The sequence below is a fragment of the Alternaria alternata genome, assembly GCF_001642055.1.
Source record: "Alternaria alternata strain SRC1lrK2f unplaced genomic scaffold CC77scaffold_3, whole genome shotgun sequence".
NCBI lineage: Eukaryota > Fungi > Ascomycota > Dothideomycetes > Pleosporales > Pleosporaceae > Alternaria > Alternaria alternata.
This window is the reverse complement of record NW_017306192.1, coordinates 1,043,065-1,068,583: the sequence shown is the minus strand read 5'-3', so window position 1 is coordinate 1,068,583 and position 25,519 is coordinate 1,043,065. Positions and strand designations below refer to the sequence as shown.

Sequence of the window (25,519 nt, the reverse complement as noted above, 5' to 3'; positions counted from 1 at the left end):
GAGTATTCATGTTTCTTTTGGACATACCGCAGCAGGCCAAGTTGTCATCGGCGAGATTCAATTCAAGTTTAGACGTCAGCCCGCAAGCGAGGCGTGCGGACTCGACACCACGCGAAGAGATGGTACTTCTACGTGTGTGCTCATCGTAACACGATATTTCAGCACACAATAGCATAAGGGACACAGAATGATTGTGGAGCCTTTGTGACCGTCTGCTGCATTGAGTGCCTTTGAGATATCATTCAAATCTGAGGTAAAAGTGCTGATTACAACAAGTCAGGAATACGCTGTCCTTGGGTATGATCTGAAGAAGCAGAGGAGTACTCACGGCCATGGCTACAGCCGCCGTCGTTTTTGGTTGTGGATTGGAAAGTCCTCAGATTCCTCAGGTTCATTCGTAAAAAGTAGCATGCTGACAACATACGCATTCGAATTCGATGTCAGCTCACCGGTCGTTCTTACTATCATGGAAAATTCCTCACAACGTTTCGGACAGCGAAGACACGCAAGCCATGGTCCACATTGTGGGGGATTTTAATATGTACAGCTTTTTTTTTTTGCAAAGAAAGAGAAGAAAGGGTTCAACGAGAGATATATCCCTTCTGACTCTTTCAAGCTTTACTTGTACACTTTCATAACTGTTCACCAGACAAACCATTGGTCAGCTGCTATAGGGAGGCAGCGAAGCATTCTCAGTCATGACAGTATGTCGGTTTGGTTTTTAGATCTATCCTGTAGACTTCTCAGAAAGGATCTTTGAAGAATGGAAGCATGATACGAGTCAGACTTCAGGATCTGCTCTTTGAGCAAAACAGTGACAGGCGTGTTAGACAGATCCAGCTTCGCCAAAGATCATGCTGATACTGATAGAACTTTTTGACGACTGTGTAGAACATTCCTCCTTCTGCTGCCATGCAGCTTTGAAGTTTTCTTTCCGAAAGTCGAGAAACGCGAAAGTCATAAGTTGGTAGGTCACCTTTTTGAAGTATCGCCTTTTTTTTCGCACGGATGAAGTGAGGAAGACTAGGAAAGAAGGTGTGAAGGAATAGATATACACTTTTTGAAACACTCCAGTTCGGAAGAACCAAAGCGCACAGTTGAGGACTAGTCAAAATGTACCAGACACAATTACACTGTACACAGCGATACACACATTTGCTCAGCGCCATCCCGAGGATTCAACAACTTTTGGCAAAGGCTGAACTCATATGTCAAGGCTATTGGCAGCTCAAAACAACTGATCTTGGCGTCATGGAAACATATATATATTCGCACGGCACCCCAAGTACTGTGCCTAATCTGCTCTCTGTATACCGTCTGCCCAGCTCGGTTCGATGCCACTACAAACATCCACATAGGCATCCCACCTCCTCAACTCCTTCTGCCTGTCCGCCCCACCCCACTCCTCAGCGTGCCACCCATTTTCGACACCCTGCGTAGTCCAGAACATGGTCCACTGATCACCTGGCAAGTTCCACATACCCTTGCTCCTCTCCTGGTACCACTTGTTCACAGGATTGCTAGTCCGACTCCTCCAGACTACACCATCAGGAAAGCATGTCCGCGTCAGAGCAGCCCAGACGATGTCTGAAACGCCACCAGAGCCTTGCGAAGACGTGAGGACGGCGAATTTATCGAGGTAAGGGACATAGTAGGGCGAATCCCGGGATGGGTTGACGGGAAAGTCGAGTCCATGGAGGGATTTGGGCGTCTCCCATGTGCAGATTGCGCCGCCTTCGTAGTCACCCGCTATGATGATGCCGGCAACACGGCCGCGGATACGATCAAGGTAGTTCTTGGGATGAAGTTTTCGCCGGAATGAGTCGTCGATAAGATCGACAAGTTTGGGAAAGTTGATGCGCGGGTCATCTGCTAGCTCTATGCTTGGGTTTGCTGCAGAAGGTGGCTGCCATGGTCCGTGAATTCGTGGGTCTGGAATCATGGTAAGGGGTATGCCTTTCTTGAAGAATGTGGCAGGGTTTGGTGTAGTCGATCCCAAGAAACGAGAAGTTGGTGATGTCGGGAGCGATGAGGATGTCATCGGCTTGTCGGTCAACACGTTGTGCAGCAGAGGATTCTTCGCAGGCGAGGTGCGCGCATCATCGGGTATAGCCTTCCTTGCAGCTTCTAGCGGCGTGAGAACGAGGCCAGAGGAGGATGGAGGTAGCAGCTTTAGGCCGCGCTCGAGCACGTCGAGATTCTTCAGATGGCGCATCGGAGCCGAGTTGCTAATCTGCTGTGGCTCTGCGCCTGGTATTGATGCCACTTCTTCCTCGACAAACTTTGAGAATGGATTTCCAGTACCAAGCGATACTGAATTTTGGGTCTTGTCATCCGGGATTGCTGACGATAGCTGCAGTAGCTCCTTCTTGATGTCGCGATACTCGGCTTCCAGGTTGACGAAAACATGGGCACCATCTGCTCGTTTTTCAGATGGTATGCCACCAAGCGGATCGAGGATGATGATGCGGTCCAAGATAGGCATTTCTACAAGGTCTTTTGTTTTATGCCGTACACCGCCGACTGCGCCGTTACTGCCTGTCTGACCAGCGAGGCCAGCAAACTCTCGGACAAGCGCAAGAAGCACGTCGTCTGCTTGAACCCTAACCTTTTTCAGGTTTGTGTCGTAGGCGAAGGGCGTGATGACTGGTATGACACCGTCGTCGATGGGTGGGAAGAGTAGGTAGCTGTGCTGAACCTCTACTCCTCCCCGCACCTGGACTGTACTGGGCATGTCGTTGGCTGATGGAGTGCAGCCCAGAGCGTCCTCTACCAACAGACCTCCTGGCTCGTTGTATTCTTCCAGCGCTGCCACTAAACGCAAAGCCTGCTCTCTGACCATGTTTCCATATTCCAGCGTGAACTCTGTGTTGTAGGCGCCGGTGTCCTGGTCGCAGTCCAGTACTACAGCGGTACTGAGCCCCAGCTGTGCCATCTGACTCAATGTCAACGCGATATCTCCCAACGTGCGGTCGTCAAGCGTCTGTGGCTGGCGAAGTTTGACAAGTGCCAGATGTGTTGGCTCGTCCTTCTGTTCCGCTTGATACTCCTGTTCCGGGAGCGGCTCGCGCGTAAAGACGGTCGGCTTGTACAAGTCGCCCAAATTGACGCCTGTTCGCAGTGAACCCGACTCGTTGTGTATCTTCTCGCTGACCAGCTCTTTGGCCTTTACTGCGATGGCCGCTTTGCCCTTCTTGGGCGCATCGAATTGCTTCAGAAAGTTGCGCGCATCGCGTTTGCCGGGCGACTCCTTCAGCAGGCGCGTCAGCTGCTGGCGTTCGGCGCGCTGTCGCTCTTTCGCTGAGCTTGACGATTTCCGCACGTAGGTGGTGGACGTGGAGAGACGCGCATGTTGGATCTTTTCGAAGACTTTACCACTGTCATCGCGCTTGGGAAGCTGCTTGTTGTCAGTATGGTTACGAGTACGAATCACTGTGTCGCACGCACCTTGTTTGTAGCCTTCCCCAAGCCCCTCGCGGGGGCTTTGCTCCAGATGAACATGCTTCATGCTACCGTCCAGCCGCTGAACACATTACAGACCGAATTTTCGCAATTGGGAGCTCGGAGCAGACGTATGACTCTACAATTGTGTGGGGAAGTGCGCCCGCATCCGCATTTTCGAGGGCCCAAACATCGATAACAGCGTGGGAACGTCATTTGCTGGTAACCGACATCGGCCCGGTTGTGCCCTTATCCCCGGGTCTACTGACGGATGACGACGATGAACACCATGACGAAGCGCTTACTCACGGTAGGCAAGATAGAGGCACTGAATGGTATAAGTTGTTGCACTTGGCATTGTGTCTTCATGACCCGCAAAGACACGTCCAGTTCAGATCCCAGAAGGAATTATGGCGCCACAACTCGCTTGGATTGGCCTCGGCAACATGGGCAGGGTAAGTATATACCATTGTCACTCGACATGTCACTAACTTGAAAAGGGCATGTGCAAAGTATGAAGCGTCGGAACCTATCGTGCAAGTTTCATGCTAAATGAATTTCGCAGAACTTGGTTGAGAAGGGCAACCTTGACAAGCCCCTGATCCTTTACAACCGCACAAAATCCCGCTCTGAAGATCTCGCCTCTAAACTTGGTGGTTCCAAGACAAAAGTTGTTGACACCATCAGCGATGCAGTCAAATCTTCCGACATCATCTTCATGTGTCTGGGTGATGATGCAGCTGTCAACTCTGCTGTTGATGCGATGCTCGAAGCCGGTGTTAATGGCAAACTCGTTGTAGATTGCTCTACCGTGCACCCTGATACAACGAATGGACTAGAGAAGAAGATAACAGAGAAAGGCGGTGAATTCGTAGGCATGCCTGGTGAGTTTTGCATGTTACTGCACTCAAGCAGCCGAGTCTAACATCGTTCCAGTATTCGGCGCCCCAGCCATGGCAGATAATGGCCAACTGGTTTGTGTGTCGGCAGGCTCAAAGGCATCTTGCGAAAAAGCAGTCCCGTATACAACAGGTGTGATGGGCCGCGCAAATATCGACTTCTCAGGGCAACCAGCAGGAAACGCTACACTCATGAAGGTCATCGGCAACACCTTCATCCTTAACATGGTCTCTCAGCTGTCCGAGGGCCATGTTCTAGCTGAAAAATCTGGACTCAGAGTAGACAACCTCCACACGTTCATCTCCACAATGTTTCCCGGCCCTTACACAGCGTACTCGCAGCGCATGTTGGCAGGTGACTACTACCAGCGCGAGGAACCCCTCTTCCACATTGATCTAGCGAGAAAGGATGCAAGACATGCCATGTCACTGGCAGAAAGCAGTGGCGCGAAGGAGAGCATGAAGATGCTGAAACTAGCGCAGGGAAGGTTGGACGGTGTGAAGAGTGAGATCGGCGATAAAGGAGATATCCCAAGTGTGTATGGAGTTGTAAGGCAGGAGAGCGGATTGGATTTCAAGAACAAGGGTTAGAGGGGTAAATCTTCCATGGCATTTCTAGAATATTGAGATGATCTTCCTCATATGATGGCGTCGCAACGTTCGTGCTTGCACTGAGGTTCGCCCAAGCGCCCAAGCGGTATTTACGTGGCGCTAAATGCTCCTGCCGTCCCTACGAGCATGGTAATGGCGATCTGAACTCGACTTACTTTCCACAGTCACAGCAGACGCATGTGTATTTCAGCCTGCGGCTTTTCAACGCGGCTTAAACATGACGCGACATGGCTGATCGCTACCCGATGCAACCTCTCTCGATGCACGTCGTCGGTCTAACTCTGCCGAGGATGCATCATCTGTCAGAACATTCTCCCAACGTCGCATCACGCTAGTCTTCTCAGCGTTAAAATCCCCAGGTTTTACCCCAGCTTCTCCCCTCCCCACTCACTTGATGAGGTCAAGCTTCGCCTTGGCTGCAACGGCGGGTTCAATAAATCAACCTCTGAGATCGAGCCTCTTGTGTCGAAACCTGGTTGCCATGCACATGGCCTGACAGCCGATAACCTTGCCGCTACCTCACGTGGGTGAGAGGTACTTGAAAGGCCTCGAGACCCTGCAGCTTCTCCACGTCGCGACTGCCCCAACTTCATTACTCTGTTCAACCCAACATTCATGCTCGCTTCTTCCATCCAATTCACGACGTGATCAACATTGCCAACTTACCTATCGCTAGGCGATATTCCTATCGCATCACGAGCACAACATGGGTTTCCTCCGGAGGCCTACACTGCGCAGTCGCGACGATCAGAGGACGCGCGCTGCTGAACTCACTTTGCGCGAGTCCATTTATCCCCTCTGCCTCGTCACCATTCTTTTCTTCCTTTGGGTGAGCCATGACATCGCGCTCCTAAATGGAAGCAATTGACTGATCACCACCCAGGGTTTCTCGTACGGTCTCATTGATACCTTGAACAAGCACTTCCAGGACGTCCTTGGTATAACCCGCGCTCGCTCGTCCGGCTTGCAGGCAGCATACTTCGGCGCATACCCCCTTGCTTCACTCGGACATGCCAACTGGCTACTGCGCCACTGGGGATACAAAGCCACCTTTATCTGGGGACTGTGCCTGTATGGTTTGGGTTCTCTGCTCGCGTGGCCATGCCTCGTATACCGTTCGTTTGGAGGCTTCTGCGTAGCTATCTTCGTGATCGGCAATGGACTAGGTTCGCTAGAGACAGCAGCGAACCCCTACCTAGCTGGTACGTACTTGTCGCTGAGATGTCCTATCATATACTGACAGCGGTAGTCTGTGGACCGCCTAAATATTCTGAAATCAGGATCAATATCGCGCAAGCCTTCAACGGTATTGGCACTGTGGTCGCGCCGGTTCTTGGGTCCTATGTCTTCTTCAACCACGTAGGAACCGATCAAGCATCCCTTGAAAACGTGCAATGGACATATCTCGGTATCGCATGTTTCGTCTTCGCCCTTGCGATCTTGTATTACTTTACAGAGATTCCCGAGATCACTGGTAGGTTGCTCCATGGATCAGACGTGAAAAGCCGCTAATGTTCTGCAGATGCCGACATGGCTTTCCAGGCTGAGAGTACGCATGCAGGTACTGACGTGAAGCCTTTCCGCAAGCAATACCGCTTGTTCCACGCGACCTTTGCTCAGTTCTGCTATACTGGAGCGCAGGTGGCTATAGCTGGAGCGTTCATCAACTACGTGGTCGAGACACGAGTTACATCCAGCGGCGAAACAGACAACTCGACAGCAGCCCGTTTCCTTGCTGGTGCACAGGGCTGTTTCACCATGGGCAGATTCGTGGGTAGTGCCCTCATGAAGTTTGTCAAACCGCGATGGGTGTTCCTCGTCTTCATGACAATGTGTATCATCTTCATCATCCCAGCTATTACCGAGCGAGGCAATACTGGTATGAGCATGCTCTACATTGTACTCTTCTTCGAAAGTATCATCTTCCCGACGATCGTTGCGCTCGGCATGCGCGGACTGGGCAAGTATTCCAAGCGTGGCTCAGGTTTCATCGTGGCTGGTGTCTCTGGTGGTGCTGTTGTACCTCCGCTGCTATTTGGCGCGAGTGACACGCTCGGAAAGGCAAGGCCTCTTGAAGGATATTCGCCAACTGCCATTGCGATGACTGTTCCACTGGCGTTCTTTGTCGCAGCATGGAGCTACTCTTTCTGCGTCAACTTCGTGCCGGCTTACCGTAATGTGGCAGATAAGTTCTCGACGGCTGAGATCGGCATCAGCAATGCGCATGCGAATGATCCGGAGAGCCAGATGGAGCAGACGGATGGTGGAGTACTTGGTAAGAACGAGTCGCCAGCACATACCGAGGCGGTGGACGTGGACAGGAAGACATAGGATGATTCTCTTGTCGAGCCGGATGAGACGGACAAGACCGAATTAGCTGTGAAGGCTGCTGATGGCGAGGGAGTAGAAATTGAGACTGCGAGGAGGCATAGCTATCCATGAGGTCTTGAAATCATCACACATCAGAAAGACGGAAATGAAAAGCGTTACATTCGTGTCTACTACTCCAATCCGATGCAAACGAATACGAGAAGGATGTGCTGACAGGAGATGGCACCGGGAATAGACTTGGCCGCGACAGCTTGGCGCTAGAACAAAGTGAGGCGCATGCATGTTCCCGTATTGCGAGGACGTGTATGTACCCCACCATTCGCTCGCAAGCAGGGCTGTATTGGTGGTAAGCTAACATTAGTAGTGATGACGACGGAGGCGTGCGTAATGTACTCGGTGTCAGGGTGGCAAATATCGTGGTGCAAGTGCATTGAGGTTGGCCTGCATACTACTCGTGGTATGTCAAAGGGACGATCTCAAGTCGCGCACGTCTCACGGCGAGGCGTAGCAGTTGAGCGTCTGCCGTGATAGCCGTATGGTGTGCGTGATGTAATTTTGGATGGTCCCTGGAGATCGTGGTCAAGGGTCCTGATCGGCGACTGCAGGGTATCATCACCCGCCCACTGCAAAGTCGAAGCAGCAGGCGGCAGGAGGATATTGTATATGGGAAACTTCGTAGCGACGCGTATTGGCGTATAGCTGGCAGTTTAGTCCGTCGACTCGGGGCGGGCACGGACTTCTCCACCGTCCCGTTAGTGAGGGTTCGTTAGCACAGCCCGCTGGAGAGCTGCAGGTGCCGAGCAGCCGTAGCCGTGCCTGGAGTGACGCGGGCCTCAGTACACAATCACAGTCTCACGTCGTTCTGTCCACCACCAGGTCATGTCGACTGTCTCTCGCTGCGCCGACTGTTCCCTCCTGCAGATTTAGATCGCAACCACGAAGAATGCGGCCGTCATGGACAGAAAGGCGCTCCTCTTCCCGTGGTAAGCACAAAACTAGGCTACCAGCACCGACAGTAGCTGACAGACAATAGCGGCCTCGTCTTAGCATCCGGTTACTTGAGCACTGCAACCCCCGTCGACTACTCCTTCGCCTTTGACAAGCCGCTGCACACTGTCGCCGTCGTCTTACTGCTGACTGGTCTCGCTATCGTCGCAATTGAGGCGTGGTCGTCGCGCAGTAGCCAACCGCAACCGCCGACAAGATATATCGCCATAGCGCTGAACCAGGTCCAGAGCAGACATGTCGCCGAAGAGATATGGACAGAGGCAGGCCAGCCAGGGAGACGGCGAGGCTGGAGTGTGAGGGCTGTCGGCGCCCTGCTGGCCGTCCTGTTGTTCGCAATCTGCGGCCGCATAGCCATCTTCTACCGCGTTACCAAAGACGTCGAGTGCAGTGGTCCTTCTGCATTGGTACGCATGTCCCAGCCATTGCGCGAGTCGTACTGACCAACTCAGGCATTTCTCCCTCTCGTCGCTGCCCTCTACCACAGCATCCGTCACCCTAGCCAGCGACAATACCCCGCCTGGAGTGCTGACATGCGCCCACGCACCCAGCTCGACTCCGTCTACAGCTTTATCTTCGATGGCTCTACACGCTACATCATTCCTTCGTTCCTGCTCTCCGTCAGCAGCTTCCTCGTCATCATCAAGTCCAGCGCATTGCGCTCCACCTTTATCTGCCCCATCGCAGACTCGACAGCGACTACAATTCCTTCCCTTCAATTCTTTGCCTTCTTGCTCGACAGTGTGATTGTCCAGATCTCATACCGTCTGATCGACGATGGCATCTCCGAGGCCGACGACTGGACTATCCACCTCCAGGATGGTACCTCGAATCACCTGCTAGTTGGCTTGACACTTACTGTATGTTGATCACCATTCTACACCACTGCACATCTGACTCCGAATAGGCATCTTCTTTAGTCCTTCTTGTCGCAGGCATTATCATATACCCCGCCATGCCCGAGCATCGCGAGTGGATGCTCTCATTTCCGTCGGAATATCTCCTTGGTCTTTTGCGTTTATCGTTGATGATACCCTTTATGACGTTATGTTTTCTCAAATCGGTATGTTGCCATGGCCCCTCTTGTCACCATCTCACTGACCACACAGGCTCGATTGTACGGCGTTATGAGCGCATTGCTCCTGGCCGCATTTTCCTCTGCATATATCGGCGTTCTTCGAGCCCTAGGCACCGGCGTTTCCTACTCATTTCCACCAAAATCTACCGTCGGACTTGTTTTGTGTTTGACTTTGCTCACCATTGCGCTCATCCTCTATCTCGTCACAGATACCAACATCGAAACCCGCATACGATCCAAAGTGCCGGTTCGTCTGGGCAGGAACCAGTCGGCCGGTTTCATCGTATTGCTGATCGCATTCTCCATTGGTGTCGTTGTATATCGCCGGCACGGTCCTGTTCTCGAGCATCCCATCACTACTCTGATCGACGTTGCGACTGTCCAACACGATCGATGGGCATCGCAGGCTTACCGGAGTCGATCTCTCACTGAGGCTGTTGTAAACTATCGGCAACGCTATCATCGCGACCCCCCACCCAATTTCGACAAGTGGTATCACTTCGCCATCAGCCGAAATTCCATCATAATCGACGACTACGACAATATCGAAAAAGACTTGGCACCCTTCTCGTCCTTCAACGCCGACGACCTTCGACTACGTACTGCCACTGTCCTGGCCACGCATGAAGGGGTGGGTGGGATTCGCATAAGAGACGGGAAGGTGGAGGTGTTCAACAATGTACCCGATACGCACCGTTGGATGATGGATGGTGCGGCGACCATGATACAGCGATTTGCTCAATCGCTTCCCGATATGGATCTCGCATTGAACCTGAATGATGAGAGTCGTGTCGCTGTACCGTACGAACGTTTACAGGATGCACTGGATAACCCGCAACCGTACCCTACACCCGAGCCTTCTCGTCCTACGAAGGATTTCAGTGCTAATCGTGCGGACAAGTGGCCGGATGTTGACCGTGTGCGATCGGATCCACATTTCTTCAGCGACGCTCGCATCAAGTCCTCGTTTGGGACATACGGATCTGTCGCCTGCCCACCTCAATCGCGCGCACGGAGAGAGCGCCATTGGTATACGAAATCCTTTTGCCACACCTGTACTCAAGGTCACTCGATGGGCGCCTTCATAGCGAATTGGAGTCTCTCGTCTGAGCCTTGTCATCAGCCGGATATCGCCAATCTGCATGGCATGCATCTCAGTCCAGCTAGCTTGATGGGTACTCATGACATGGTCCCAATCTTTAGTCAGAGCCGCGCTCCAGGTTATGCCGATATCAGATACCCATCCCCGTGGAATTATATGGAAAAGACCAAGTATGGGTTTGATGAAAAGTTTCCTGATCCTCACTTCCAAGATAAGGTAGATGTCCTTTTCTGGCGCGGGACGACCACTGAGGGCGTGACTACGCACGGCACCTGGAAAGGCATGCTTCGCCAGCGACTTGTGCATCTCATGAACAACGAAACTTCCCGCCAACCTATCCTCCTCCCGAAACCTGACCATAGCGGCCATCTGGAATACATGCTGAAACGCACGAGCGACATCAAAAGACTTCTCGAGACCAAGACTGATGTCCGCCTTGTCGGTCCGATCGCGCGCTGCGCAGGGCAAGACTGCACTGGTCAGACACGCGAGTTCGGCTTTGGTGATCCTATCGATTTCAAGCAACACTGGCGCTACCGATATTTGTTCGATACTGATGGCGCTGGCTTTTCTGGTCGATTTATTCCCTTTCTACAATCCAACTCTGTCGTTTTCAAAGCCGCCCTCTTCCGTGAATGGTACGAAGGCCGTCTCACCGCTTGGAAACACTTCGTTCCTGTGGACATCCGCCTGCACGACCTCTTCTCTTCGCTCGCCTACTTCGGCGGATACGGTGTTGAGGCAAGGAACAAACGCATGATGGAGGGCCAAATCAAGGCAGCGGAGAAGATTGCACGTGATGGCAAAGTGTGGACTGAGAAGGTGCTGAGGAAAGAGGATATGGAGGTTTACATGTTCAGGCTCTTGCTTGAGTGGGGGAGGCTGACGGATGATGCGAGGACTGAAGTTGGCTTCCGCATAGAGAAGGGGAAAACGAGTGCTAGTGAGAGGATGAGCAGTGTCGAGCGAGAGGTGGAAGAGTTGTGATGTTATATCTAGGCCAGGCGTTTAGACAATGGCGTTTCAGGTGGGATAGCATTGCATGGCGTACACTCCCAGTCGGAGAACAATTGTTGAAATTTCTGTCACTCGCGAGCCGCTCATATATGTATTTTGTTGTGTTGGTGACCAACGTCATCGTCTCTCTGCTAGCCAAGGCTAGCTGCGTAGCCCGATCCATAGACCGCTCTACGACAGTCTATATAAAGTGCTCATCTCTGCTTCCAAGGCTTCTTCTTTTCTTCCTAACACATCCTTCTGTCTTCATTCATCAAAAAGAAATTTGCGAACAGTTCATGACCTGTCCTCTTTCTCCAAAACATTTACCCGACTTTGTATGAGCCGGCCGGTTGGAAGGTTTTCTCTCCATACGAGAAATACGAATAAAATGTGTCCAATAGGTTACTAGAAACCTGCAACCCTGACATCTCAAAGGGTGAAAAAGCCCTTTCCATGCTTGCCAGCTGTGGTCTTACTTGATACAAGAATTCTGGAGTCTAGAAAGGCCCAATGTACCACAGCATGTTTGGGCGAGAGCATAAAACAACAGTCTCCGGCTATGCCTTTGTCCTCCCTGCGAATCGTTTGTCAAGGATACGAAAATTCAAAGAACCAAAATGCATTAATTGCATGGAAGTGGCTGTACCGAAACGAACGTTCTTTTGGGCTATGGGTGTGCTGCTGTTCGCTCGCTCTGCTATAAAGAAGGGAAACGTATGTTGGATGTTTTGCTGCCGCTTTGTCTTCTCTTTTCTTGTTGAAAGAAAGGTTGATGTGCTCCAAAACCTCGACATCAGTCGCCTATGGAGTTTGCTTCTCAAAAGCGCGATGCAGCGAGCCACGTGTGCTGTGCTGAACTGAAGGGTGCGTATTGAGAACTCTTCTCGCGCTCGTTGGAATGTTTTGCTACAAAACACGATCCGGGAGAATAAAAAAAAATACGAAAAGACACAGCCATATGTCCATGTCCTGTCGCAGCATGGCCTTACCTCCGAAGAAAGCACCATGTGGTATCACTATGTGCGCTTTTCCCTCCCTCCTTCTCAAACATGCTTTCGCTCAAACATGTTGGTAAATCACAGCTATTTTGCCGGATGCCACAAGTAGAGAGACCTTGCTCTCTGCGTTTCTCCACTCAGCAAGATCTATCACTCTCTATCACCAACTACTTAGAGAGATTACCATGACCCTCTCGCTCCTTTCTTCTAAAAACTGAGTGCATGCTTGACGTGTGCTGGGCGAGATCTTTTCCTCGCTGAGAACGTCTTCGCACCAAAAGACTGAGGTCATTCCAGCATGTGGTCGTATTTGCTCATAGAAGAGCAGAAGATCGGCTCGCTTTATCCATATGACCTGCTTAACACTCAATACGATAAGGAAGTCGGGAGACTTGCAAGGAGCAATAGTGTATTCTGTACTGTATATAAAAAGATCTTTCGCCGATCCAATTCATCCTTCATACCAACCAATTCTTTTGTGAGTTTACCAAAATGGAATCAACTGGTTTTTATGCGTCCGTGTGGTTCTGTTCTCCAAAAGGTGGTCAGAACGCAATACGTGACGTCTCACACGCCCCGGTCGCTAGTTCAAATTCATCATGCAGTCGCCTCACCTCGCCCACGATTATCGTGATCATTTCGATCGATTGGTTCTTCACACCTAGCTGATCTGCTGCACTCCCAAAAGCTCAACGATTGACTTCCATGTTGATCCCACCGTTCCTGTTAACAGCCAAAGACATAAAGTCGTTTACTCCTGTTCGATACGACCAGTCAAGAGAATGTACCTACAGTGTAGTCATCTTCAAATTGGCTGCTTCATGACGTCGTACTCGCATTCTTTGATGAACATCCTGTACCTTCTCAGTATCTCAAATAATCGTATCCATGAGTGAGAATTCTAACCTTGCAGGATATGTGATTGTGCGCTACACCGTGATCTTGACGTCCCTCATTCCTTGATACCCGCATAGCGCTTCATGTTCAAGCAGCCTGTTCCGAACAATCTTTGACGTTAACTCCATGCTGTTCCAGCAGTGACAGCATCGACTCTAGGTCATCTTGTTTCGCCCGTCGCACGCACTCCTCTGCTGTTCCCGGAGAGTGAAGGTTGGCTCCGCGTTCGAGAAGGAATTTAAACAGCGCTGTATGTTCTGCAGCGATTGCCCAAGCGAGAGGGCTTTCTTTACCGATGCTTTCGTTTACGTCAACGCCTGTATCGAGTAGTAGTCGGACCACGTCCAGATACGGCCCGAATTTGAAATTTGGCAAGAGCTGAGCAGGTTCCGGTGATTGACGTGATCCGACCATTGCATCGCTTGTCTTGATTCCACGGTCCAGTAACACATTAAGAAGCTTTGCGCGGCCGTAGACCACCGCAGTGGCGAGGGTGTGTTCGGAATTCGCACCTTTTTCTAACAAGAGCTCGACAAGAGGCAAACAGCCGCGCATAGCAGCATATCCAATTGCAGATGTGTAAACGCCCCCCGAAAACCAACTGGGAGGTTCCTCAGTATCTGGGCCGAGCCTTACTAGATGTACCGCCATGCTTAGGTAATTCACTCTTGCACAAGTACTGAGCTTGTGCTCAAGCATGTCACTCAAGGCCGAATGTGAGCCATGAGAAACGAGCAAGTTATCGATGAAGTCCCATACCTGAGGATTCCAGATACCCATGAGGATATCGCGTAGATATCGCCTCATCGCCTTTATATCGCCCTCGAAAGGCCAAGGCCACTCTTCACTCCGAAAGTTGCACAGAAATCGGACGATTTCTATACGACCAGCTTTCGCCGCAAACTTGAAAAGTTCGGATTTCAGATCTGGGCTGGCGATAGACGCTCCGTCCGTCAAAAGGTACTCCAGGAGCTCCTCACTGCCATACTTTGCAGCTAACTCGATATGTTCCCCAAACACGCAACTGTTACGAGGACTTGTAGGATTTGACAACATGTTGTTCCGTAGCGTATCAGAACTCCGGATGAACGAGATCGTGTTGGTGCATAATGCGGCACCAAAGAGTTGCCTCTCTAGTTCGTCCGGCTCCCATTTAGAAGTGCGGCGGAATTCGTCCTTCCAGTACTTTCTGGTTTCCGGTGGCCTCCTTGTTTCGCACAGAGTACGGACAATATGATAAACGATATCTTCTTCGGCCTCGCGAACCTCGCTGAGGGATGCCATTTGGAAAGCGATGTTCCGCACATCGTTCAAGAACCGGTTGCCCTTGACAGGCTCATTCATGATTCGGTCCTTTAGATAGGCATTGTAGAAGTACAGTTCCTCCCAGGAATGAACTGGACGAAAAGCCATGTCGTCGAGGAGCCGGAACCTATGGAGTGCACGTATAACCTCTCGGCCGAAGTATTCTAGTCTGTGTCAGTAGAAGCCTTCCTTTCGTGACATAGTACTTCGCACTATTTACTAGCCTCAAACGCAGACCTCGTTTCACTCCTCGGGCAAGAATCGATTGACACAGGATTAATTCGAACAGCTCTTGAGGTAGATCAAGAACCCTCATCGTGTTTTGCACCCGGATATGTCTGTTATGCTTGTCTTGTGAGATCGAACAGTAAACTTTAGGTCTGATGTTAGCACAAACTTTCTGGTAGCCGTACCCAGGACAGATGGTGGGTAACATATAACAAGGAAAGTGCTGCGGACGCCAAAAGCTTTGCCAATGTGGCACGGAATGGTATGCGGCACAGACACGGCCACGTCAACAGGTGACCTTCCATGGGGTGGCAAAATGACAATTGCTTGTATTTAGATGCAGCTGCAGATAGTACACTAAACGTGAAACTTGGACCGCAGAAGCTGGGGGCAAGGGAATGATTGGGGCGCTAGTCCCTTGATTGCGGAGATCAGAGCTTATTCACAGGGCGGATTTCGGGAAAGGTACCCTCGATCGAACCACGGTTGTTACTCCACCACTCGATGTATAGACAGCTCTCAGCGCCGTGCTACCTTTAGTATGATCTCACGATCAGTACTGTGCTTTCAAGGAACGGCTCTAAACTTGGTGTGGTTCTGTTTCCCTCATACGCGGCACCGCGCTTGAACCCATTGACCAATATTTCACGAGCAAAGACGGCTAGATCGACTGCAAACGATTTTCAGCAGCTCACCGAGCAGTTCAAGCTATGCACACTCACAAAACCTTTGCTTGAAGCTTTATCCTAGATCTTCGGGTCCTGAATACGCCAGTTGATTTTTAAGCTGCCTAGGTAGATACGAGAACACAAAATGAGCGACACGACACGTAAAACTGTCATAGCGAGCGACGACGACGAATTGGAGATAAGAAACCCATACTGCCCTTCAATTTACTGCGTCGAATTTCCCACAGCTCTAGGTTTCCAGTGCAGCTTTCTCTTCTCTCTCTCTCTCTCTCTCTCTGCGAGCTGTCATCGCCACGTATAGACTAAGACTCAGGAAGCTCTACATCTGGGAGAGTCGTCCACGGCTCATCGGGTCTCTGGAGGTGATATAGCTCACTTGCTGGAAAACCGATGGGCTCGTCGCCGCTCCTCCAAATAACTTGTTCTGGGCCAGTAACATATTGACCTTGAAATGTGTCCGTTACGAAAGTATCGGGCTGTTCTTTCATAGGTACGACTGTTATACTCTCCACTCGAGAGTTACGGGTGAGTTCTGGTACTTCGTAGGTCCACCAATTCGAACCCTGATCGGGATATGGCTGATTCACACTGCGGCTACTGGGAAGCATGACGTAAACTCTCCCTTCAACCGCTTCAGCATAGGCCTTCGAATTTACGGCCCAGTAATACTCCTCATTAGCTTTCTCTCCACTAGCTGTGTACTTTCTCTTATCCATCTCATATTTCCCGCCACTGTCAGTGGGTAGTACGTTACCCATATAAGGCATTTGCTTGTAACCAATGCCCAGTTTATGTTCCAATGATCCCTTGAATCTGAATATATCGTCTCGCTTGAGACCTGAGTAGAAGAACCATGGCTTTCCGGTGAGCCCGTTAGCGGTAATCGTTTGCTTGAATTCATCATGTCGGGTCGCGACCTCGATACGCGGGACGGGTGCTGCGGCAGGATCAAACGGATTGTCCGCTGACGCTGCTGGCTTATTGTGATTATTTCTTGCTGAGGGTGGATGCTGATCAGTGTTTTGTGAGGCAGGGTCGTTACCCGCTGGTGCGTTCGGGTTTGGGTTCGCTGGTTGGGCATTTCCATCTGGGTTATCACCAAATCCTCCCTCAGTTTCCTGTGAGTCGGAAAAGCCACCTTGGGTGTCTGGTGTCTCGCCAAACCCCCCTGACTCTCCAGTCTGATCGCCTGCACCAGAAGGGTTATTGTGGGTCGTTGGGGTTTGCTTGAGGTGCGTTGGGGCTGTTCTCCGAAGGCCTGTTCGGACGACCTCCACCACTAGCTCTGCGGTTGAGTGCGACTGGGGAAGCCTCAGTATTGGCTAAAGGAGACCAAATCGTGTTGTTGAGTGTGTCTCCACATTCTACTCCTTTACATGGAGCTATAGATATGATGGGTTTACCGCTGCTGTTTAGGATACAAGCGGATAGCAGTCCGATGGTGATCGTTAAAATCGTGCAGGTGATAGCAACAATTTGACATCGGGGTTCAAACGACCCGGTATTAAGTTACCAAAAGGTTGGGGAACACGTTGCAATAGCTTTGGGGGCGTAAGAAGAATATCAGTAATGTATTCGTGTGTATCATTATAAGAGTTTCACGAAGTAAGTCATGGAGGAGGTATGAACATTGTCCATCGTCACAACCTCTTGCCATTATCAAACACTTTGGAATTCTTGGACTCTCGATAGTTCAAAAGATACTACACAATCTATTAACTCGTTTATCTCACACCAGTCCCCATCTCGCCATGTCCTTTTTTGCCGAACTGGGTCTCAGTACCGCCTTCACAATGATCAGTCTTGCTCCTATGGTGCCCGACTGGATCAAAGGGAATCCTCAGCCGCAGACCAAGATCAACGTGATGGTCGGCTTGCCTCCACTGAACCCTGAACAACAACAGGAGAAGGACAAGCTCTACAAAGAACTGAGTTACGGTGGATGCGCTCCAGAAATGTCACTCTTCAACGCAAATGGAGACCGGGTTGGCTACAGCCGTAACTGGAACTGCAAGCATGTCATTGATCAAAACAGCCTGACAGACGTATGGGCCGATTACTTCAAGAAAGGCAACACGGAGAAAGCTGAGTACATCACCGTATCCGCGTCCGGAACCGATGCTATATGTATCTCGGCAATAACAGTCACATTTCCCGCAAGCAGCGACACCTACGCTTTCCTACCAGGCGAGGTAGCTGCGGTGTGCAACAATCACAAGCCAGAATACAATTACTACTGGTCCGAATCCGCAACGTCAGTACAGTTCCGATCAGAATCCGGCACGACGAAAGACGCACGACCAAAATGCCTTTGGATCGACAAACCAGACGATGACGGAGAGAAAGCGACACATTGTGAGGGCTTCCAAGTCCACCTCCCCGATTTCAAGCTCGACAACAGTACTTTCAAAGGATGGCAAGAGGATCCTTCACACATGTGCGACTCACTGGCTCGCTTTGGTTCCTACGATAAGCTGGATACTACAATGTGTCCAGAGATCTTCAGCCCAGCGCCGCCGTATGGCAAGAATCTCCCCTTGGATACGATATCGGCATGCACTCCGGCTGCGAAAGATAGCACGACAGACCCCGGAATTTGCGAAGACGATCGTTTTACATACCAGGAGCGATATGATATCATCAGGATGTACGACCAGAGGTGTACTACTGACGATTCATGGTATCAACGTAAGTAAACTTCTGTATACGAACATCGTGTGACACATTTGCTAACTTCGTTGATTGTACTCTAGGCTGCAAAGAGAGTCTCTCGGACAAATGTCCAGATGGCCCATCGAAAAGTCGCTCTCTTCTCGGATCGCGATCGTCTTCGTCATACCGGCCATCGTCCGGTGCTTCCAGATCGAAGGTCCGACGCACCTCAGCCTTATCTCTGGCTTCCACAAACGGTTTTCCCTCTCCTGATCACCCACTCCAAATGAAGTTCGAGGGAGTACTAGTTAAGAGCCATGATGTGACGCAAAGTGCTGTGGAAGTCTGCCAAAGCACTGGCAGTGTTGGACCCGACTTCTTCTCCGAATATGAGCAGATATTCTGCGATATGAAGACACGCGAACTTTATCCAGCATGTAACACTACAGTTCAGACCAAATGCTTTGATCCCATCCAGAATATGACACGAACCGAGACGACGGACGATGTGAAGAAACGTGGCGAGCAGAGCACCTATATAGATGTGAAAGAATGGCTGTGAATGCGAAGAGGCAGTCGAGGAATCTGCAGCACTGTTCTGCAGAACTGGCAGCCGAAGAGATGATTTGGGGATAAAACCATGGTAGGATAATGAGCATGATCAAAGATAGTCCACATTACAATGAGCGACAATGTGTCATAGTTGGGTGCAGTTCTCCGTAACTAATACTTCATACTCCTCATCCCCCTCTTATGACTAGGGCTGTCCATCCAAGTCTCCTTGAATTGTTCTTCTCCATCATCATCTTGATCCACATCTCTCAGATCAATGCCAGTGACACCATCCGGATCCTCATCATCAAACTCCTCTTGGCCACCAGCAGCACCATCCGGACTCCAAACCGGACTCGTAGCAATCCTCGGTCTAGATTTGAACACCCTGTCATAGTCTATCTCGTCGCTAAATAACTGCTCTGTTGGCGTACGCTCAATACTTTCCGACTTGGCCTGCTCCAAGCTTTCGAAAGATTTGCGAGTCCGTGGCGTATCGAACTGGTTGACAGGGAATAGGGATGAGCGGCTGGACTGGCGTTTCTCTTTCTTTGTCGTATCCGTCTCGGAGGGGCGGGATCTCGATTGCATAGCCTCCATAGTTTGTCGGGTGCGCTCTGCCAGTGTTGCACGTCGGTCGCCATCTTCATCTCCCGTGATGGAGGGGATCGCAGGAGGGCCCATAGACGGAAGCGGCAGATCTGGTGACTCTGGAACAGACTCATAGGATTGACTTCGCGCCATTGTCATGCGTGTACGTTCGATGAGCGAGAGGGACATGCGTGGTTGGGGTTTCTTGACTGGAGATGGGGTTGCATTACCGATAGAGTTGATGATCTGGTCCGCAAGTGCCTCTTCGGCATCGACTTCTGGTGGGTCAAAGGTTGGGATTGGCGGTTCAGAGGTACATTCTGGTGAGGCTTTAGACAGATCATCTGGTGATTCTGCTCTTTGCTCAGAGTGATCAGTAATGGTAGGCTCTGGGGAACGAGTCCCGTCGGCTGGCTCGGAAGCTGGGGGTGCAGTCCCTGATACTGGTGTGCTTTCTTGATCAACTTCCGTTGGCGAATCATCACGATAGTTAATCGTGGCACTCGATGCCGATGTATTGCCGATGAGCGTAGCCTCAGAATCTGCGGATGGTGTTGCAGCCGATGCGAGTTGTCGTGATGGTCGAGGCAGGATCGGAATTTGGTCCAAAGAGTTTGGTCTTGAAGGCGACTGTAGTTTGACAGGCTTGGCTGGAACCATTGGCGCTTTTCGTATCGCCTCCGTCTGGGTGGATTTTCTGGTGAGTAGTGGCGGACGAGCCGTCTTTACCGACGAGGTACTTCTATGATGTATGATTGAAGGTCTGACACTAGCCCGGACTGTGGCAGCGCGAGCCAGCTCACTGTCCATGTGGGATAAAATGTCCTGGAACTCCGCTCTCATAGCCGGTCGCCTTATCTTTGCAGACCCCATTGTATGCTTCGCTGATGGCAGCTGGTACTGTGAGTGGTCATCGAACATAAAATCCTTTGCTTTCGCGGCTGCCTGTCCGCTTCCCGATGTCTCCTTGCCGGATTCATCCTTTTGTAGCTCTTCATGGAAAGCCTTCCACTTTTGCAATCTCTCTTGTTGCTCATGCACTCTTGCCTGTAGATTTTCAAGTAGTCCAGTCTCAGGCGCGACCTCGTCCAGCTTCCGGCCATTTTCTACCATGTGCCAGACTTTGTCAAAACGACTGGTAAGGAATGCATCCTCCGCTTGGACATTGTCACCACGCAGCATTACATCTAACCACTTCTGGTTCCCAATCCAGTTGTCTTTGAGTTGCTTCTTGACGGCATTGGCTTCTTTCTGTGACACGGCCGGTTTCTGTGCGCGGGGGGTGTCTTTGGTCTTGCGTATGCGGCGATTTATGTCTTCAGCCTTCTTATCCAAAAGGCCATGGAACTCCATGTATTGCTTCCTCTTCTCTTCTTTCCGTCTCAGCACATTGACTAGGGACGCCTTATGCGCGATTGCTAGAGGCAGTAATGAACGTTGCTGTTCGCCCGAGAGCATCGTCGCCGTCGCCAGTTTTCTCGCGACTGCAGCATCTACATCGCCTGCATCTCGCGCTGCGAGAACTTTCTTGAGGACCGCATTGGAGAAGATGGCCAATATCTCGTAGAACTTCTCGCCCTTGCACTCGTCCAACATAGTCTTTCTGAGCACAGACTCTCGTCCCAGGACACCGTTCTTCTTCAATTCGTTCAGACATCGGAATAGCGCAGCGCGGAGGTTCAACGATTGGAGAGGTTCGAGTGGTGGAAAGAAGGGTTGGAGTTTCTACAGCCAGGTCAACCACATGTTAGTAATCAGTTTCGTCCCAACATACTTGCGCCGTCTCATTGGCATCCCAGATCTCGAACAAGCGAAACAAGGCCCATTCAGTCCCACCAATCCTCTGTCGCTGGTCTGCATTCTTGGCAGAGAAAGTTTGTACTGTAATACCGGGCCAGTCCTCTCGCAAATCGAAATCCAGTAATCGTAGGTTGGTCAGGAAGAGTCTAATATCCGGCGTAGATATGGGGTTCACGACTTGGGGTTTGGGGATTGACTTGACCGACAAGGTACGCGAATGGCCGTTTGCTGTGGCCGTGGTGGCCGTAGAGGCGGTTGACGGCGGGCGAGACATGGTTGCGATCGCAGTGCATACATTCGCGCAGTGTTCCTCGTAGAGAATGCTGAGGCTCGAGCTGCAGGCGTGGCGTTGCGGTGTGACGGTGTGACGGACCCTTGCGTTGTTTGCCAAGGCGGGAGCAATCGATAAACCCCGTTTGTCCCACCATCCTTCTCTTACCAAACAGTCACCGTTGATACGTCACTCGCACACATAATTGCGCCTCTATAAACACACGTCCTCGCAGTCTCTAATTGTAACATCAAGCAACCATGACAGTGGACGAGGCAACCCAGGTCAATGGCGTGCCCGACACCAACGCCGGCGTACTTGACGCGAACAAAGTAAAGCAGAGTGATTGGTCAGTCGAGAGCGGTATGTCATGAACAGGCGATAGTTCGTCCGTATGCGACACCTCTCTTACTCCTCATTTGTCTTCTTCATTGCATGACTAACGCGCTCTATAGTCCTCGCAGCAAACAACCTCCGCTACGCTGAGAACACCGACTCGCCCGTCCCCTTCTTCCACCTCCTCGAGCGCTTAAAGACTACCAAACGCGCAGGATGGCAGCGCTTCCACATCGGAGACGGCGAATCTATATCCGACCACATGTACCGCATGAGCATCCTCACCATGATGGCGCCCGCGCCTCTGAGCTCGAAACTTGACATTGCCAGATGCTGCCGCATGGCTGTTATCCACGACATGGCTGAGGCGCTTGTCGGCGACATCACACCTGTAGACGGAGTTTCGAAGGAGGAGAAGAGTAGGAGAGAAGCCGAGACAATGGACTACATCTGCACCACCCTGCTGGGCAAGTTCAACGGGGGACTCAACGGCCAGGACATTAGGGCGATATGGCAGGAATATGAAGACAGCAAAACTCCTGAATCTCTCTTCGTACACGACATCGACAAGATCGAGCTCCTGGTTCAAATGGTAGAATACGAGCGCAAATCAAACTGCGAGCGAGACCTAGGAGAATTCCAGTGGGTCGCAGGACGCATCAAGAGCGAGGAGGTCCAGGCATGGGCACAGCAGATCTTTCGCGAAAGGGAACAGATGTGGAAAGATTCTGGTAAGACACCGAAGCCTCGCGAGGCATTCGAAAGGTCATAGGCTATGATAGAGTCTGGGCACGGAGTATCCAGGTCTCAATATCGACGGACTCACGCACTGGCGTATTTCACGAAGTACAACGACAACGGTTTTGTAGACGGTTTTGCATTTGTAGACTTTATATACTTTGGCATGTATACTCGTGTCTGTGTGCAAGCGTGATAGGTTCGCTACTCATAGAATCGTGGTCATCATTCCAACACCCTTGCGCCCTACAGACCAAGGACTCGATAAGTTAAGAACTGGACAAACTTATCAATCTCCTCTTTTTCACCTCCCTAGTCGGCGTTCCCGCAAGTCCCGGCGTCCCGACAACCCCTACGTCTCCAGCATGATAGTCATCCTTGCTATGTCCACCATCCCCACTTATACTCTTCTTAGCAGCTTTCACTCCCGCCCTGCCATACTCACCTTTCCTAATCTTATTACCGGACCTACGTCCATGCCAGTAACACAAGCCGGCACTCGGCCCCCTATACTTTGCATGCAGAGGGCACAAAGGGCTATCGGGAAGATGTTCAGGGACGAGCCATTCAAACTTACGGCGTTCTTCTTCTTCTTGTCGGGCAAGCGCTGTGAGAGTGCGTTCGTCTGGTGTATCAGGGAAATGCGACTGGTGAATACGGTACCAGCCATCATGGCCCAGCATCGGAGACGTTGCTGCTAGCGAAGGGCTGGCTGGTGGTTTGACGCTGAGGTAACTTGAACTATTTCCTTGGACATTGCTCACAATGGCTGTAAGTCCAGATGTGCCATTTGGTTCAAAATCTACGGGTGTGTGCACGAAATCGCTACGTGGGCCTTCGGGGCCTTCGTCTTCATCGTTGTCTTCGTGGTTGTCGATGTCGCTTGACAGGCTCATGAGCAAAGCATCAGAGTCCCAGTAACCTCCCGGACTAGGTTTGATTTTGGTACGAACATTCATAGCGCCGCCACCTTGGGCGTCGAAGAAGAAGTTTGCCAACTTGCCCTTCACTTCACCGTTGGCGTCGAAAATGGGCGGAGTCGGTACACGCTGAACGCCCGGTGGGATGAAAGCAGGTGGGACAGGTATATGTGCGAGGGACGTTGATGGAGGTACATGTTTGCCGCGACTAGGATGAACTGAAGATGGAGCTTGTTGTTTGCTGCTTACTTCTGCATCCGTCTGGTCCGAGATTCTGTTTGACCGTCTGAATGGGTTGATTGAGAAGCGACGACTTAGAGGCTCTACAGGTCTAGGAGAAGAAGGAGCATCCTCACTAGAGGCTTTACCCAACCAATACCAGCGCCGTGAGCGACTTGCCTTGGACTCACTAGCAATTTTTCGCAGCTCTGATCTCGTTTGAGCTTGGTGTTCTTGGTAAATTCTCTCTTCTGCTGGGGTCCAACTACTGTCCGGTGTCCGAGCTAGAGTTGAATCGCTTGCACTAGTGCCACTTTTGTCACTTCTGCCACTTCTCGTTCTCTTGGACTTTGGACGGCTGATGTAACACCGATCCCTCACTCTCGCCGGCGGTCGTTCGAATTTCGGGCTTTGCGAAGAGAAGAGCGTGTTGGTATCAGGTAAAAGACCTATGCCACCATAGTTGTCGTTCCTCGGCGCTGAGGTGTTGTCGCGAATGTAATCCTCTTCGAGAATCGGTGCAGACTTGGTCATCATGGCTGGTTCCCACTGTGGCTGCTCTTTCCGGACCCATGGCGTTTTGGGACTTCTCGAACGTGGGGCACCGAGGCTGCCCATCATATCGACGGGTAAGCGACCGCGAGCGGGTAGATCTGGCATTTGTGCTGGCATGGAGAGATCGAGGTTGACCTTCCTGCGGTCTCGGAGTCCGCCTTTTGACGTCGAGTGTGGGTTCGGCGGTGTAGTCGCATTGTTCACTGCTGTTGGGGGAGTATCCACGGGTGTCGATGGCTCCTCGATTACAACGGATGGCTTTGAGCCTTTCTCATATGACTCTTTCGACTTGACAAGCGGAAGTGGTGCGAAGGATAGCACACGATCTTTCTTGTGCAGCTTCATGGAAGCTCCATCACCGGAGTCTCGTCGCTGCTGATCTTCTTTGCTTTCTTGAGGACGTGGCGTTCTCAAGTTGGGCACATGCTGTACGATGCCTTTGGCGAAAGCCGCTATAGAAGATCTTCTGTTATCGCGGACATAAGAATCACTAGTTTCCACAGACGTAGAAATGGAAGCGGCCGGATAGGTAACCCCAGAAGCGTGTGACTCTATGCTATCCATGTGACGAAGCTTGATGTTTTGAAGATCATCTGCATCGTCGATGGTCGTTCTGCGAATGATTTCGTCTAGTGGTGGAGGTGAACTTTGTCGTTCTTGTTCCATCGGCATCTGGTAACGACTATGCCTCCTCTCATCTTCGAGGCTTGGTCGTTGGCCCCAAGCAAACCCCTCCCGTCTGGTCACTTGTCTTGGAGTGAGTCCTTCATCTTTCCCTGCCGTTTCTGTGCCAGTAATCTGGTCGGCATGCTCTTGAAGTGAAGTGTAGTGTCTAGTAAGAGAAGTCGGCGAGCTCGGGCCCAAGACGCTGCCGAGATCGTGAGCAGAGGATGCGAATAGCCCTGATACTTCCGGAGTGTTGATGGAGGAATGCGCGGAGGTATCGCTTGCAAGGGCCCTAATCAATGGCGCCGACAGCATGGGTGGGCCTGCGGTAGATGCCGCTAGTGCAGACGGGACGCAAGCGTGCCCGATCGGTAAAGCATTCAGCTGAGGATATATCCGTCAGTGGTTTCGTCGATGAAGCCAATAGGTATGTCGTAAATGTGTGCGCAGAAAAAATAGGTAACGCGCGATGGTAGGAAACATGGTGCTGTTCAGTCCTGGGATGTAGAGAAAGCCTGTACCTTCAGTTCCCGCATCGGGAAGGAGACATGGACGACAAGACATGTAACGAGGAAGCGGCCAGTAGAGCCAGGGATGCGCATACCCAACTTCCCAACTAGGCTACTAGTTTCATA

The 25,519-nt window shown here is 51.2% G+C and overlaps 10 protein-coding genes across 10 annotated transcripts; 5 read left to right on the top strand and 5 right to left on the bottom strand.

The window, feature by feature from the left end:
• Positions 1 to 1,248: 1,248 nt before the first annotated feature.
• On the bottom strand, positions 1,249 to 3,788 carry CC77DRAFT_1016965 (N-acetylglutamate synthase). Its single transcript, XM_018524312.1, has 2 exons — positions 3,448 to 3,788; positions 1,249 to 3,397 (listed from the first exon to the last, which is right to left on the bottom strand). The coding sequence occupies exons 1-2, from the start codon at positions 3,499 to 3,501 to the stop codon at positions 1,295 to 1,297; spliced, it is 2,157 nt and encodes a 718-aa protein (XP_018390020.1). The 5' UTR covers positions 3,502 to 3,788; the 3' UTR covers positions 1,249 to 1,294.
• Positions 3,712 to 4,961, top strand: CC77DRAFT_1016964 (hypothetical protein). The gene is made up of 4 exons (XM_018524311.1): positions 3,712 to 3,896; positions 3,942 to 3,953; positions 4,007 to 4,325; positions 4,378 to 4,961. Exons 1-4 carry the CDS (start codon positions 3,888 to 3,890, stop codon positions 4,929 to 4,931), a joined length of 894 nt encoding a protein of 297 aa, XP_018390019.1. The 5' UTR covers positions 3,712 to 3,887; the 3' UTR covers positions 4,932 to 4,961.
• Positions 4,962 to 5,282: 321 nt separating this feature from the next.
• Positions 5,283 to 7,441, top strand: CC77DRAFT_1016962 (MFS general substrate transporter). Its single transcript, XM_018524310.1, has 4 exons — positions 5,283 to 5,781; positions 5,836 to 6,154; positions 6,202 to 6,426; positions 6,475 to 7,441. Exons 1-4 carry the CDS (start codon positions 5,659 to 5,661, stop codon positions 7,281 to 7,283), a joined length of 1,476 nt encoding a protein of 491 aa, XP_018390018.1. The 5' UTR covers positions 5,283 to 5,658; the 3' UTR covers positions 7,284 to 7,441.
• Positions 7,442 to 7,981: 540 nt separating this feature from the next.
• On the top strand, positions 7,982 to 11,680 carry CC77DRAFT_1016961 (hypothetical protein). The gene is made up of 5 exons (XM_018524309.1): positions 7,982 to 8,266; positions 8,317 to 8,695; positions 8,741 to 9,148; positions 9,196 to 9,351; positions 9,398 to 11,680. Exons 1-5 carry the CDS (start codon positions 8,238 to 8,240, stop codon positions 11,453 to 11,455), a joined length of 3,030 nt encoding a protein of 1,009 aa, XP_018390017.1. The 5' UTR covers positions 7,982 to 8,237; the 3' UTR covers positions 11,456 to 11,680.
• Positions 11,681 to 13,449: 1,769 nt separating this feature from the next.
• On the bottom strand, positions 13,450 to 14,775 carry CC77DRAFT_1047186 (ankyrin; the record flags this gene model as incomplete). Its single annotated transcript, XM_018527479.1, has 1 exon — positions 13,450 to 14,775. The coding sequence occupies one exon, from the start codon at positions 14,773 to 14,775 to the stop codon at positions 13,450 to 13,452; it is 1,326 nt and encodes a 441-aa protein (XP_018390016.1).
• Positions 14,776 to 15,886: 1,111 nt separating this feature from the next.
• CC77DRAFT_1081630 (hypothetical protein) lies at positions 15,887 to 17,172 on the bottom strand (the record flags this gene model as incomplete). The annotated part of the gene is made up of 2 exons (XM_018529337.1): positions 15,887 to 16,885; positions 17,098 to 17,172. 2 exons carry the CDS (start codon positions 17,170 to 17,172, stop codon positions 15,887 to 15,889), a joined length of 1,074 nt encoding a protein of 357 aa, XP_018390015.1.
• A 163-nt stretch (positions 17,173 to 17,335) lies between these two features.
• CC77DRAFT_1057800 (hypothetical protein) lies at positions 17,336 to 18,798 on the top strand (the record flags this gene model as incomplete). The annotated part of the gene is made up of 2 exons (XM_018528060.1): positions 17,336 to 18,272; positions 18,338 to 18,798. The coding sequence occupies 2 exons, from the start codon at positions 17,336 to 17,338 to the stop codon at positions 18,796 to 18,798; spliced, it is 1,398 nt and encodes a 465-aa protein (XP_018390014.1).
• CC77DRAFT_1091518 (hypothetical protein) lies at positions 18,618 to 21,531 on the bottom strand. Its single transcript, XM_018529571.1, has 2 exons — positions 21,154 to 21,531; positions 18,618 to 21,104 (listed from the first exon to the last, which is right to left on the bottom strand). The coding sequence occupies exons 1-2, from the start codon at positions 21,451 to 21,453 to the stop codon at positions 18,960 to 18,962; spliced, it is 2,445 nt and encodes an 814-aa protein (XP_018390013.1). The 5' UTR covers positions 21,454 to 21,531; the 3' UTR covers positions 18,618 to 18,959.
• A 179-nt stretch (positions 21,532 to 21,710) lies between these two features.
• Positions 21,711 to 22,916, top strand: CC77DRAFT_981804 (hypothetical protein; the record flags this gene model as incomplete). The annotated part of the gene is made up of 2 exons (XM_018536092.1): positions 21,711 to 21,813; positions 21,906 to 22,916. The coding sequence occupies 2 exons, from the start codon at positions 21,711 to 21,713 to the stop codon at positions 22,556 to 22,558; spliced, it is 756 nt and encodes a 251-aa protein (XP_018390012.1). The 3' UTR covers positions 22,559 to 22,916.
• CC77DRAFT_533384 (hypothetical protein) lies at positions 22,677 to 25,511 on the bottom strand. The gene has a single exon (XM_018532049.1). It carries the CDS (start codon positions 25,197 to 25,199, stop codon positions 22,794 to 22,796), a length of 2,406 nt encoding a protein of 801 aa, XP_018390011.1. The 5' UTR covers positions 25,200 to 25,511; the 3' UTR covers positions 22,677 to 22,793.
• Between the last annotated feature and the right edge of the window lie 8 nt (positions 25,512 to 25,519).